A 15,204-nucleotide genomic window follows, 5' to 3' on the forward strand; every position below is an offset into this window, starting at 1 on the left:
ACCCAGCATCTTTTTGTTTATATATAGATATATACTATATGTAGCTATAGATATATCATGGTTGTAATTTTTTTAAAGATTTTTCTGTTTAGAATTGTTATTTATTTGTTGCTTAGTGCTCCTTTTATTTGTTTGTGCCCCACCAGCTTTCCATATATTAAACAATACCACCATACAGTTCAAAATGGAAAAGTTTGCAGTAGAGCAAGACTGTGAGTTCACGTTTCCTTACATGGAAGATTCCTTGGATGGTGGAAGGATTATGAAGATTGAGGGAAACTTTGTCAATCCTGCCCAGGTAAATAACGTTTATTGTTGCTAAAGTTTATAATCCAATTAACATTGTATACCCATTACTAAGTAACCAAAAGGAGGAGATGAAAGCACACACAAAATTATTTAAGAAGTTTCCTCCATTAAGGGTGCTAGAACTCTCAAATATTAAATGCATGTAGTTCTGATTCTTCGGAAGTAGAAGAGCAACACTCGAGGGATTGATGCAATAGTCGTGCGTTATTTACCCACCAACGTCTCCGTTCTGACAGTTGAACTTTCTCAAGGTAACACAAACCTGAAACAAGTGAGCCTTCTATACTCCTAAATTACACAGTGTCATGATGGCATGCATGAAGGCGTATCGACGTCGCGGAGCATGCGACAGTGTATAGATACAGCAGGGATGCTGACTGGATGATGTCATCCGACTACTACCCTTCTTCAAGGGTAAGACTTACCCTGGTAGAAACAGCCTATGTGACACGTCTTCGGGTAGTCCGCTGAAGTTATCCTGTCGTCATCTGTCTGACCGGGACAGGCACCGCAACAGCAGGCAGAAATGAGCTCTTGGCAACGAACAAACATCAGCACTGTTATCAAGGTGCAGCTCCTCTTCTGCTTGTGCTCACATTATTTACTTGTTTACTCGACTACAGTTAAAAGCGCTTTAGGGATAGCTAGTAGGGCATACCCCCTCCATCCCTCCCTTCTCTCATCCATTCACAGTTTTTCCCTATACCTGGGAAGATTATGGTAAATCGGAACTTGTACTGTAGGGATGCTGTGTATATAATTCCCTCCCTTTCCCTCTCCAGTTCGTTCACTGTTACTCCCCATGTCAGGACTTCTGAGCTAGGGACACTGCGCAGCTGGAGATTCTCCTTCCCCTGTCCATGCCCCCCTTTCTTGATCCAGCACTATCTATGGTACCTACTGAAGATGGTGCCTTTTCTATCTTGAAGATAAGGTGCATCACCTTAGTCAATAAGTTCATGGATCGAAGTCTTTTGTTCCAGTATTTATTCAGAGACAGATATACATCACAGCATCATTCTTTACAGAGTTTACAGCTGCCAAGGCTGTGAACAAGTTAACAGGCATCACAGCAAGTTATGAATGGTGAATTAGTCAGTAAGTTCCAAGTCATTCTGAATTCAATACACACAGGATCACACACACGTAAACCAGATTTCAGGAAATCTGGACAAGTCCATACATGTACTTGTTTTTCCCAATTTCAACTGTCCTTAACTCCTCACACTACCATCGCAGCACTGTATTCTCCGGGGAACTGTATTGCATTTATTTAGCAATACCCTTTTCTCCTCGCCAGGCAGCCATGCATTTTATTTGTACCATTTGTACAATGTTTCCCCCTGTATTTTACTGTGTCCATTCGACCGAATAAAGTGTTGTATTTTATCCTTATCCATTTATACACTTTATTTTGCCTACAGTGCATTTATTCTGTAGACCCACTGGTATTTCACCAGTTTATTTAAAGATGTTCATTCTATTTATGTTGATTAATGTAGAGATCTTAATTTTCTAAAATAAGCTATACTCGTGATATATTATAGGGATCCCTGTACACGGGGAACTGTTTTAATATTTTATTTGCAAGGTTTGTAATGAGTACCCTTTAAATATTATTTCTAGAATATATTAACGTACAGTAGGACATTAAACTAAACCATTGAGAACAGCGAACCATAAAATAAGACCATAAATGAATGGTTATGGGATGAATATCTTTATTATACTTGTTTTGTCTTCAGATATATGGAAATAACATAATTTGAGAGATGGTTTTCAGAATCTAATGCAATCAACATTTTATGACTAGTTATGCTTATATTGAATGGTGCAAGTTTATTGATATACTTTTCAGTTTTTTTCTGATATATCTATACACTAATATGAAAAAATATACACAAAAAGGTTACAATGTCTACACAAAAAAAAGTCCTGAACAGCACCTGCTTCATGCTCCCCTGTGTCAGGAAACAGTCCCTCATCTACAGTATATTGATTTTGGAGTAACTTGTCCTTTTTTAGCCACTATAGTGGACACAAATTTTAGGTGTGTGACACGTGGAGTTATCTGAATATCACCATCCCTAAACTTGACACAAATATACAAGAACAAGCAGAGAATAAACTCCAAAGACCGATGCTCCAAATAGTGCAAACAGATTCTACAATGTCCACAATAAAGATGATAATAAAATAATATAAGCGCTTCTGATCAATATCCTGAATCTTAGAAACATGAACCAGGGAGTAAGACTGTGTACACGAGACTCAACATGAGGACGGGGCCATAATGTGGTAGGGAGACAAGTCAACAGTGGAGCCGTGTTCCCCGCACGGAACCATGTAACCGGCCCACCACAGCTAATCTCCGCCACTACCCTCACACATCCCGGCGTCACATACACGCAACCCCGCAACGAGTCAGTACTCGCGATCTTGACTCGTCGAGTTCAGTCCTCAAACACTGCAAATTGAAAGTTCATCAGGTGCGCTATGAAGAATGGTGTGATAGTAACTAGACAAAAGAAAGCCAAACCTGAAACTCATAAAGAGATATAGTATGAGATCTCTTCACATATTCTGAAATACAAATATATCTTGCACACTATTCTTACATGTATATCTAAAACCAGAGAGACGCCATATTGTCTCTTTATAACTATCTGGTACATATGAAGTTAAAAAGGAAAGCAAAAATATATTCATGAAAATATAATCAAGAGGGCCTCTCAACTTTCACCATTAAGAGATAAAATTCTGGGATGAAGTTCAAGTATATCAGAAGAAAGAGATAATTGGAAAAACAGGATATTGCCAGGTATCAAGAAAGTTAAACGGGTTAAGAAATAATGAGGATGAGACAGAGTAGGAATGTATGGCACAATTTGATGCGGAACACCTGGAAAAGTAACACTTTTGAGAAAAACAAGTACTTATTTGGCTTTATCGGAAATCCGATAAAGGGGTATAAAGATTTGGATTTGTGGGAGGAGACTTCAGAATTATTAAGAAGCTGTCAGAATTATCATACAACTGCCTATAATTGAATAATTCTCCATCCATACCCTGTGCTAAGGATGCCTGTATAATTTGACGCTGTGATGCTGTGCTCTGAACTTGTCTCTGAATAAAATCTGGGAGAGAATTTGTTCCATGTTCTTATTGACTAAGGTTGCTACACCTTAGATACCAGGAACCTCTACAAAGAAGGATCTTCACGCTATAGAGCGTGCTCCAGCCCAGTAATCAGGTAAGAAAGAAAGTGTTGGTGTAGGCGGTTCACAGCTCACCGTAGGGGTACAATCAAATGTGTCAAAACGCAATAAGAAAAAAAGGTTGTTTATTTAGTGCATGTTGAAGTGAATCTGCCACAGAGTAACTCTGATGCGTTTCGTCCACCAATAGGACTTTGACACAAATATATACTGTTGTGTAACTACTTAAATCTATGGAGTCGTACCCATTTTTGGAAGAAAGTTCCCCCCTAACTTTGCTTTTCTTTCTTCAATATCATATAGGTGGTTCTAGCAAAACATGTGTATGAGCAAGTTTTGCAGACCCTTGACAACCTGGTATACAATGAAGATGTGAACGATTTGACACAAAGTTCTACCTGTACTTCCAGTCAAGCGTCTCCTGCTGCTTCCGTTTTTAAAAGTGCTGAAGTTTTCAATGAATCGAAGGAAAACAGTTTCTTTAATACCTCCAGCTTTCAAACCATTTCAAGCAAGTCTGTCTCTACAGAGGAATCGAAACCGTTTACTCAAATTCAAGCAAACTTTCGGATCTCTGAATTACAAGTTCAGTTAAGTGGTGATCTCACGCTTGGTGCTCAAGGTCTAGTTAGTCTAAAGTTTCAAGATTTTGACATTGAGTTTAATAAAGACCACCCACAGACATTAGCCATACAGATTGCTCTGCGTTCCCTTCTAATGGAAGACCTTCTGGAAAAAAATCCAGATTCAAAATACAAGAACCTTATGGTATCCCGGGGTGCACCAAAGCCATCCAGCTTAGTCCACAAAGAGTATCTATCACAATCGTGCCCATCCGTATCCCATGTAGACTATCCTGAGATGCCACGATCCCTTCCATCTCACATTGAAGAGGCACCAAATGTCTTCCAGTTATATCAAAGACCATCTTGTATGTATCGCAAAAAGCAGAAAGAAGACCGGGATTCTGAATATCCTTTAACACCACCTCCATCTCCAACATCTGTGAAATCAAAAGCATCTTGTGCAAAAGACGGCTTTGATGATTCCTTGGTTCACATTAATGTATTCTTGGTGGACAAAAAACACTCAGAATATTCTACTAAATATAAATATATCAACCGTAGTGTGGATGTAGATTTTAATTGCCTGGATGTTTTAATCACATTACAAACCTGGGTGGTGATTTTAGACTTTTTTGGAATTGGATCAACTGCTGACAATCACGCTATGAAGCAACAGCCAGCGGATACTCGACAAGCAGCAACGTCCGAGGCTAATGATTTGCTCACTGATTCTGTCCAAGATCATACCAACACAAAGATGGACCTCAAGGTATGAAAAAAATGAGGTGAACATTCATTAAGGTGCAGAAGCTATTACTACATTCAAATGCCATACTGGTAAAATGGCCATTACCGTCTGGTATCTTCTAGTACAACAAGTACCTAGAGAATAACCTCCTTTGAGATATTTTTAATTTTATTGATTTTGCTAGGAATACATATTTTGATTGTAAGTTATTATGGTCTTTCCTATTGTAATGTGTTTTAGAAACAATGAATCTGTCTTAAATGGCATAGAAAATATTAATACATTTATTCATCATTCTGAGGTATTCCACAAAAGTCTCTATAAATTGAAAGATATCTAATGGTCCTTATTCTTGTGATGGATGAACAAGAATCTATCTGGTGGGTAGAAAAGCACATCACACCAATCAATGGTGCAGATTATTTTAACAGATAGATAGTAAAAAGTAATGGAATAAATTCCACTCAAGTATAGTGCTGTCATTCAGCACATGGACACAGTATTGTATATAACACAAAGGGATATCTCCCCTCTCTCTGGCACTGTACTGGTAGGGTCTCCATGTGCTGCAGTGAAACCGCTGAGCACCATTCCACATGCTCGCTGTAGTCTGCACTAAGATGACCTCTGTTGTCTTGGAGATGGATGCAGTAGATTGTAAGGATCCCTTTGGGCACGCTGTTTCGATGTCCAAGATTGCCCTACATGTTTAGCAAACCTTGCCTGCTTCCTCAGGGTTGATTTTGGACCTCGAAACGGTGTGCCCCGGGGATCCTGCCACTCTATTTGATTGGTGGTTGTCCTCTCCTCAAAGTATTGTATTATCTTTGTAATGTTGTTATATAATACTCCTCAAATATGGTACAGTATCTTCATGCTGTGTTTTGATGACCTCTGCTTGACACTCAACGTTAATTTCCATCTATTGCCATGTACCTTGTAAGGTCTATTTCATGTAGTGGTGACTTGGTGAGTAACAACACTGACTCTGAAAGCAATGACACTGACTGAAGCAGGGGAGCCTGCTTTAAATAGCAGTGTCAACTCCTTGTGCCGTTGAGCAACTTTCTCCCCGTGTCTCGGACACAAAAATTCGATTGTAAGCTCTACAGGGGAGGGGCTCATTGGGCCTGCAAAATTCGACTGTGTGTACAGTGATACGTACACTGTCTGTACTATATGAAATACAGAAAATATTTCATAGAATTTTTACTATGAAGAAATAGGTGTCAGAAATATAAGCCAAGGCACAATAATTAATTTGCCAGCAAACTTAAATTTAAAAGGCCTCATATCGGCTCATATTTATTAAACTGTGCTAATCCCCAAGACAACTTCCAGTGCAGGAAGATTCACATCCCACCCCTTCCCCTCCCCTTGTAGCCCATTACAGTGAATGGGTAAGAAGGTTTTTTTCTGGTGCCCTATAGAAAGGTGTCCTATAGAGCTGGGGTGGCACTTAGAGGCCCCACGCTCTTCCCCAAAGCATTTAAATTAAATGCAGGGGATCGCACGCACGGCCTCTGTGCGTTCCCTTACCTTGTCTTTGGCGGCTTCTGGTGATGCGGCATCAAATGAAGTTGTGACGTCAGAAACGCCGGAGCCATGGTAAGTAAGGGGGGAAAGCAGGCTGTGGGACGCAGGGTGAAAAGTTTGTGCACCCCTGCTATAGAGTAATAGTAGTTTTGTAAATTTGGGCCCAAATTATTTGAATAATTCCCAGAATTATAGTATGCCCTAAGCCAAGGGTGCGCAAACTGAGGGTTGAAGACTTTTTGGGGGGGGTGGCTTTTAGAGGCCCCGCACTGAGAGCGCAAAGCCTCTAATTCACTTACCTGGCTTAAGTCCACACGTCTCAATGGCAACGCGGCGTCATTTGACGCCGAATTAGAGGTAAGGAGGGGGAGAGCAGGCAGGGGGGGAGCGGCGCAGGAAGTTTGCGCACCCCTACCCGAAGCAGTATTCAGAATCATTTTGTTTATTCCATACAGATTTGTGCATACTCGATTATAATTTTGAACTGTTTTTATTTTAAGGTCCACTCTCTGTCATTGGTGCTAAAAAATACAACAAGTGAACTAGCTAAAGCCAGTGTATCAAAACTTATTGCTCATCTTGAAATGATTGGTGAGTATGGGTACTTAAAGCAGTATTACCAAGTGATGTCATATTTCACTATTGCTTTTTAATAATGTATCACAAGAGATGCAAACTTCTATACAAGTGAGCCACAGTGGACATAACTATGTTTCAGTTAACCCGCAACTTTATATTTCCTTGCTGTTTTTGTTCATTGTTGGTTCTTTTTACATTATGAGAAGAGAAGTTTTGGTCAGACCGCTGTGAAAGCGGAAGCCTTTTTGAGAATGTTCTTATCTTTGTTTCTGACTACCTTTTTAATGGGATGTAGACTAAATACTACTTGTCTCATAGAAGAGTACAGTAAGATTACAGCATTTTCCATTTACTGAGCAAAGTAATATATTTTACAGAGCCAATACACAAACTGTCCCTTTTTGCAGTTGGTAAAACACGTGAAGCGTATTTATATTAATTTCACTGTTACATAGAGCGATACCATAGAGTGGTGATGGATAGAATTTCCGTGACAAGTCACATATATTCCAATGTTTTGCTGCTTTAATTGTATTGTGAATGAAAGATATTGTGTTGTATTTCCCTTTACCACAGAGGGAGATTTAGCTGTGCAGGGAAGCATTGGCAGCCTGTCTCTGAGTGATCTGACTCTCCATGGAGAGCTTTACAGAGAGCGCTTCACTACTAGCGGAGAAGAGGCTCTCATATTTAAAATGTTCAAGTAAGATTCATTTGCTTAATGTTCTTGTAATGACCATTGGTGTTGTATATCAATTCTATGAAGTGTGGCCCAAAACACTAACCTTTTTCTGCTATTTGTTTCTCTTATCACTGTGTGAAGTGTAAGAATGTTGTTGGGTTTCTGACACTGGAGGCCACTGATATTTACATTAGGTCTGACTTTGAACTTATTTTTGCCACAAATGAAAAATAGAATAACATTATTGGCCCCCGTGCAGAGTTTGCTGCATCCCATTTTATATATTCCCAAAACACCCAGGCTTGCAATCTCACTGTGTAAGAAATATCAACCATCATATCTTTCCAGATCTGACATTTCAGCATTCAGATCTAGCACATTAAAAAAACGTTTATTTCCTTGAGTATTTTACAGATATTAGATATACAAATCGGGTTCTTGCATGTGCTCTCAAAGATGGTGACCGTGTCATTCCTTGCTTCTCACTGCTGGAAACGTTCCGTCCTAGTATTATCCTTCAATTAATCTTCAATTCTACTACAACTACTACTACTATACAGAGAAAAACTACATACGCAGGCGTTTCTCTGTATATGGTCTTAACATGTTTGGTACATTAATGTATGAATAGCATCTTTCATATAAGGAACGAAAGCTTTGTCTGTCTCGGATAGCTACCGTCCCAAATCCTCATTTTCACAGAAATGGCTAACAGGTGTCTGTAATCAATCTTAGTCACTTTATTATTGCAAGTGTACAACACCTCTTTACTTACAAATAACCTCTTTAGCAACCGTCTTGTAATCAATCACTCAGAATGGGAGGGATAGGAAAGACGCAGTGTAATGGTATTTTCAAGCATACCAGGAGCATTGACCTTTTTAATTCTCAATACGTTGTGTATTTATGGCTTCTGTTGGCTGTAACACACTGGCCCATATTTACTAAGCCACTTTATACGCCATTCCAATTAATGGACCATAAGGTGCCATCTTGCATCAGAAGATGTTACATGGAATATTACTGTTAGTAAATATGGGCCTATAACTTGTGATCTTTACTAGTTGGTGCCGGTAGGCCTTATTAATAAAAATAATATTTTGTTTCAAATTCATTAAAAGCATTTTTTCTGAGTCTTGCTGGCAAAAATAATCAAAAATGCCAACATGTCTTGCACTGTATTCCGCATCAGAGATAACCTAAGCCAGCTAATGACTCACAACTTACTCTGCCTGTATATCCCCTATTCATTAGATAATTGAACGAAAGCAGTCATTGCAAATGAACAATAGTGATTTTGTTTAAAATACATTTTGTGTTCTGTAACTAATGTTAAAATTGCTTTATTTTAACTTAAAGGTGCAATGCCACATAGTTTTTCAGTTGAATTTCTTAAAGACTGCTGAATGGGAAAGTGTTTGTCAATCAACTGTGGTCTTTACCCTTATCCCACCCTGTCCTTATTAGGGAACCAATAAAGTTGGGGGAGGTGGGGAGGGTTCTGGATGTACAAATACTTGCTAAATACACAGCGACTTTAACAGCATATCAGAAAGAAGGCCGCTTACCTGAGGAAGGGTGGGTGGTCTCCCCCCCCTCCCTGAAATGTTGTGCTCACTTGTTCTTTGCACCAATGATTTAATAAAGTGCAGCTGCCTTCTTTCTAATATGCTGTGACACTCACGCCGACTCTTCTCTGTCTTTGACTCTACTCAGACCACCGTCTGTTACCTGTTTTTCTTCCTTCATTTCACCTCAGGACATTGCTGAGTATTTCAAGACTAGGGTGGATTCTGTTTGACAAGGCATCCATTCTTTATCCTTCTCATATTCTACACCTCTTCCTAACTCTCCTCCTAACTTCCTGAACTGTATTTCTTCCCTCACAGAGGAGGATGTGTCACTGCTGAACTCCTCTTCCCTCTTTACCACTTACCCTCTTGACCACATTCCCTCCCATCTCCTCAAACCTCTTGCTCCTACTCTAATCCCTACACTCACATATTTTCAACTCCTTCTTCTACTCTGCTACCTGTCCAAGCATGCAACAGTTATAGTATAGCTTTGCTCAAAAACAGTAACCTGTCTCTCTAATTATTGCCCTGTCTCCCGCCTCCCTCCTGCCTTCCTCCTGCCTTTTGCCGCTAAACTCCTTGAACGCCTTGTATTCTCTCGCTTGCTCCATTTTCTCGCTACCTATTTTCTTCTAGATCCTCCAGAATCCGATTTCCACACTGCTCACTCCACTGAAACAGCTCTCCCTAAAATAACTAATTATCTCCATGCTGCCAAGTGATTAGCTAAGTTGCTGATTGATCCGTTCTCATGTAATCGATCGTTGAAGATTCGGCTCCGGGTTCACTAAATGCATATTGGGTCCTATTCTGCTGCACTGACAGCCAACGTTCTGTGAGGAAGGTCATGTGACCAGGCAGGCACTAGATTCAATTGGTTCTCTTCTAGAGAGGACGGGGCTCAAAAAGGTGATGCTTTTTTGGAAGGGGAGGTGACTTTGTAAATGGTTTCTGTAGGACCAAAAATGCTTGTTATATTAGAATACATTAAAAATGTCTTTACATTTTTTTAAATTTATTTATTTTAAATGCTGCAAGTATTTTCTCATAGTGCAGAACTGATTTATTAAAAAAAACACACATGTAGGATATTGCTCGAACTGCAGATTTAAATCCCGTATTTACAAAATTCTACTCTTTTAAGGCTATACACTCTTCTGTCCCTCCTTACATCTCCACCCTAATTTCTTGCTCTGCAGCTGCTCGACTCTTGTGTTTTGCTCAAAGATGTCTTCTTGACCCCTTTTGTATCTAAAGCCCTCTCCCGTTTAAAACTTCTCACAGCCCTACACCTCTGGAATGTCTTTCCCCTCAATATCTGACTGGCACCCCCTCTCTCCACTTTTAGGACCTTTTTTAAAAAGCACCTCTTTTACGAAGCATAGGAGTAGCTCCATTGGCTGATACTACACATCTCATGCACTGACCTTGGCCCCTTGCAGACACACTTACCATAACACACTCCTACTGTCTCTGTAAATTCTCTCCACTTCCCGCATAGATTGTAAGCTCTTCTGGGCAGGGACTCCTTTTCCTATTATTGTTTTGTCTGAAGCCCATGTGTGTTATAATATTATGTCACATGTATTGTAAAGAGCTATATGTCTGACACATTTAAGCCTTTGTGTGCCCCAGCTCCCCTGGAACATTACGCTCATATAATGCAGGTTTATGATTACCGGAACAGAAGAGGATTCCTCTTCAGCTCCCCTGCCTGCTAGATAGTGTTCAGCAGAACACAATCTCACGCTGGACAACGAACTGAAACCCATGATGTAGCCCCTACACCAGTGGGCCACTGGACCACTGACTGCCTTCCTTTACAAGATGTAATATTGTTTTAAAATATTAAATTCAAATAATGTATTTTTTTATAGCTTTGCATTTCAGGTCTTGTGTTTTACATGCTGCACATATTATAATTTTTTTACTTTCACTTTTTTTTACCCATAGATATGGTCCTCCAGATCCTACATTAGAAAGAGACTATGACATGCATGTGAGCTTGAGGATGGCCTCTGTGCAGTATGTTCACACTCAGCGGTTTCAGTCTGAGGTTGTGGCCTTTATTCAACATTTTACGCAGTTACAAGATATTCTTGGCCGCCAGAGGGCAGCCATTCAGGGACAAATGGTAAGTTGGCGGCAATTTTTTTTCCTGAGCTGCATGTTTTGGACCCTATTTTTGTCTTCCTGATATTGTTTAGGTTGATGTATTAGGCTGGGGCCGTGGTGCCGCAGACCGTACGGTCATGATCAGACTGTCTTTAGGCAGTGAGCACATCGAGGGCGCGTGCGTTGCGCAAGAAATCACTCGACTGATTTCTTGGCGTGACAGGCCGGTCACATGAGCGGTTCGTCCAATGAGGGCGAACCAGCTCTGTGATGCCTCTAGGCACGCCCCCCACAGCCCGTCCACCATGGCCAGGGAAAGCACCTGCTTCACACAGGTAACTTCCCAGCCTCCGCACTCCTCCGCGCAGCCGAAGGCACCATGGCACCAGCCTTAGTTCTTTATTTCATTAATGGTTTAGAATCCTGCCCAAAAATAAGAATAGTCCAAATTTGCCAAGTTTTCTTCTGCTTTCATATAACTATAAGTGCTAGATATTCCATTATGTTGAGCTTTGATATTCAGTTCAATGTAGACATTAATTGTGCTCTTACATATATTCTTTTTCCTTTTGATTAAGGTCAGAGACCAGGCGCAGCGAGCCTCTCGAATCCTGTTTGATATAGAGGCCGGAGCACCTGTCCTCCTTATACCTGAAAGCTCCCAATCAAATAACCTAATTGTTGCTAACCTTGGGAAATTAAAAGTCAAAAACAAGTTTCTCTTTGCAGAAACCCCAGGAACCTTTTCTTTAAAAGACAAGGTAAGAACATGTAGATGCATTGCATAATAAATTGGTTTGAAAGATCTCCTTAGAAATGTTCTTGTCTTCGCAGTCGCTCTTTCACAGGCAATATAAAGTAGAGTAGTGGGAATGTTGATTTTAAATGGCAAATCTAAACAGTCTGGAGATGTGAATGTGTTATTTTTTTCTGTGTTTTCCATCTTTTTGGGAGCAGAATGGCTGCTGCTTCAACTCCTCAATGACTTTCATGAGATGATGAAAAATGTGCTCTGAGAGGATTCTAATGCAACAAATCTGTAGTTTTAACTTGAACAAAGAGCATAATGGAAAAAGTGTGTTTTTGTTTGCCCTTCCATAGATTATAATGCAAAGGCAATCACCGTCACCAGCACCCCATTCAAAAGTTCCTCTGCCCACAGCAATGTCTTGGAAAAGAACGGGCAGTTTTAGAAAATATAGTGTGTATGTACCCAATGCTCAAGGAAGCACAAAATGCCTTTTCTTTGTAGTTTATTATTATTATTATTATTATTATTATTATTATTATTATTATTATTATGAATTTACATTTTATAGCAAAGTTTTTTTTGTTATTTTGGTTTTTGTTTATAACTTTTACATTAACATGGAATGAAGAAAGTGTAAAATATAGTAAATGTATAAAATGGGTGAGGTGAAATTAACCAGTTTATACAAATTTGACAGAAGATAAACAATAAAATTGCTCATCAAATTATTAAAAATAATTTAAAATAAAAATCAGGGAATACAGTGCTACAGCTGTCCATTTAGCTGAGGTCCACACTCTCACCCAGAGAGAATGCATTGTCCAGAAAGGGGGAGAGGGGACCTATAGAGTGCAATAGCAAAAAGGATACAAAACACAACTTTGTAATCTGATTTGATAGGAATATTCCCCATTTAAATGAAAAGAATTTATAAGGCGGCTGTTAAATCAGGCATGTAGTCCGTTGAATTTACAGCTACATGCCTGATTTAACAGCCTTTCTGAGAGCTCTTTTCATTTGAGTGGGGAATATTCCTCTCAAATCAGATTACACGATTTTGTGTTTTTTTGTCCTTTATGCCCTTGCGCTATAGGTAATTTTTCTTTCTGATTTATACATATCTACACTTTCGTTTCTGATGGGTTTCTAAAAGCTGAAATAAAAAAGCTTTAAGAATGCATGATTATTTTCTGTTACATTTTGAATGGGGCCAACCTATATAATGTATTGTAGCTAGATTTAATAAGGAAGTGATGGTGCAAAATAAATCATTACTTCACTATTATGTGATACCTTTTTTTATTTGTTTCACAATTAATGTTTTATCACAAGCTTTTAAAGTGATAAATAGACTTGTAGTTAGAGCATTATCTTTCTTTAAACTGCACGCTAAAAAGTGATTGTGTCTACTTTTATACTTTGGGCACAATCAGAGAGTGTTTGATTGCAAATATCAATCACTGGTGAAAAATTGTGAACACACTAGTGTGATAAAGATAATACATTTATACAATTCCTGGAAAGAGCGCTGCTCCAGAAATGGACTCAATCCAAGTCCATGAACGAATGGTAGAGGCAGAGATTCAGGAGCGGATATCAATACAGGTGTTCATGAAAAAATAAGATCTAAATATAGTAAAACACAGTATTGAGTATACATAAAGAAAGGGAAAATGATAGAAAACTCCCTCACGTGGTCCGTGAGTGATTGTGGAGGTGTGGTTGTTCACAGTAACCAACTCGTTAGTGAATCCGGACACCCTTGCAATGGCGTTTGTCAGGGCCAGATGAGGGAAGTGGAGGGACAAGAGGGAAGGGAATCCCACATGCAAAAATATAGAGAAGACACAAAATAGTGCAGATTTGCTCTATGTACTCTAAAAAGTAGGTATCACACTCACAAGCAATATGCATAAAATGGCGCTGGCACCACCCAAGGTCCGAATCTGAAAAGGATACAGCACTCCTTCTCCCACTGGTTGTTCTGCTGCGACGGACGTGCACAGTGAACAGTGGGTGATTAACCAGGGAAAGTTGGACCCAATCTCTGCTTGACATTCCTCCAGAAAGTCCTCCAGCCACTGGATAGTCCCCCAGACGTCTGTATAGCTCCACCCTACGCGTTTTGCTCCGTTGAGCTACCTCAGGGATAATATTCCCTTCCCTCTTGTCCCTCCACTTCACTCATCTGGCCTTGACGAACGCCATTGCAAAGGTGTCTGGATTCTCTAACGAGTTGGTTACTCTGAACAACCACATCGCCACAATCAGAACCGCCATGAGTAAGTTTTCTACCATTTTCTCATTCTTTACGTACAATCAATAGTGTGATGCACTATATTTATATCTTATTTTACATGAACACCTGGACTGATTTGCGCTCCTGAATCCCTGCCTCTACTTTTATACTTTGTAAAGTAATTTGTCCAATGTGTATGTATGTGTGTGTGTGTGTGTACGTGTACGCACGTACGTGCGCGCGCTCATATATACACACATGTAGATGTATACACATACACACACACAAGTCCATGTATGAGTCAAAAATGGGGATTTAAACGTGCAATCCCACATAGTCTGCAAGTGGAATCGCTTTGGGGAATGGGGAAGCGTTTGTCAATCAACTGTTTACTTTACCCCAATCCCACCCTGTCCTTATCAGAGAACGAATAAGGATAAGAGGAGATGGAGAGGGAGCTCTAACTGTACAAGCACATGCCAAACCCACAGCGATATTGGACAAAACATAGCACCCAGAGGAAATCATACCCCTCGAAGTCTAACATTAACAGAAGAATTAGAAATACGTGTGTGTCAGATTTGGGAAAATAAAGGTATCCATTACATACAGCAACGAGACTCCTTAAACATGTCACTGAAATTAGTTCAGTTTGGTCCTAGGAGGGATTGTACCTTTTAACCAATGAAACACCCACTCAACTGAGCTAATAAAGTGTCTAGGAACATTTTGGCGAGAGGGCCAAGAAATGAGATTCTGGAATGTGGTGAAATATGCTATTTAATGACTCCCATTTTACAGGTGTCTGCATTGTCAATTGTTGCAGAAAGATCTGCTGCTAAACTCCTTGACTAGGTTTGCTTGTAGTGCTCTTGCTTTCGTCCTGG

The 15,204-nt window shown here is 39.8% G+C and overlaps 1 protein-coding gene across 5 annotated transcripts in view; it reads left to right on the top strand.

Annotated features, from left to right (window-relative positions):
• The window catches only part of VPS13D (vacuolar protein sorting 13 homolog D), a 241,678-nt gene that overhangs the window by 36,057 nt on the left and 190,417 nt on the right, over positions 1-15,204 (top strand). For all 5 annotated transcript variants that reach the window (XM_075605051.1, XM_075605047.1, XM_075605049.1 and 2 more), the window contains exons 20-25: positions 147-298; positions 3,831-4,862; positions 6,878-6,968; positions 7,533-7,659; positions 11,166-11,346; positions 11,906-12,088. In XM_075605051.1, the coding sequence (XP_075461166.1) occupies positions 147-298; positions 3,831-4,862; positions 6,878-6,968; positions 7,533-7,659; positions 11,166-11,346; positions 11,906-12,088 (1,766 nt within the window). The remainder of the gene's footprint in view (positions 1-146; positions 299-3,830; positions 4,863-6,877; positions 6,969-7,532; positions 7,660-11,165; positions 11,347-11,905; positions 12,089-15,204) is intronic.

This window comes from Ascaphus truei, chromosome 6 (assembly GCF_040206685.1).
Source record: "Ascaphus truei isolate aAscTru1 chromosome 6, aAscTru1.hap1, whole genome shotgun sequence".
NCBI lineage: Eukaryota > Metazoa > Chordata > Amphibia > Anura > Ascaphidae > Ascaphus > Ascaphus truei.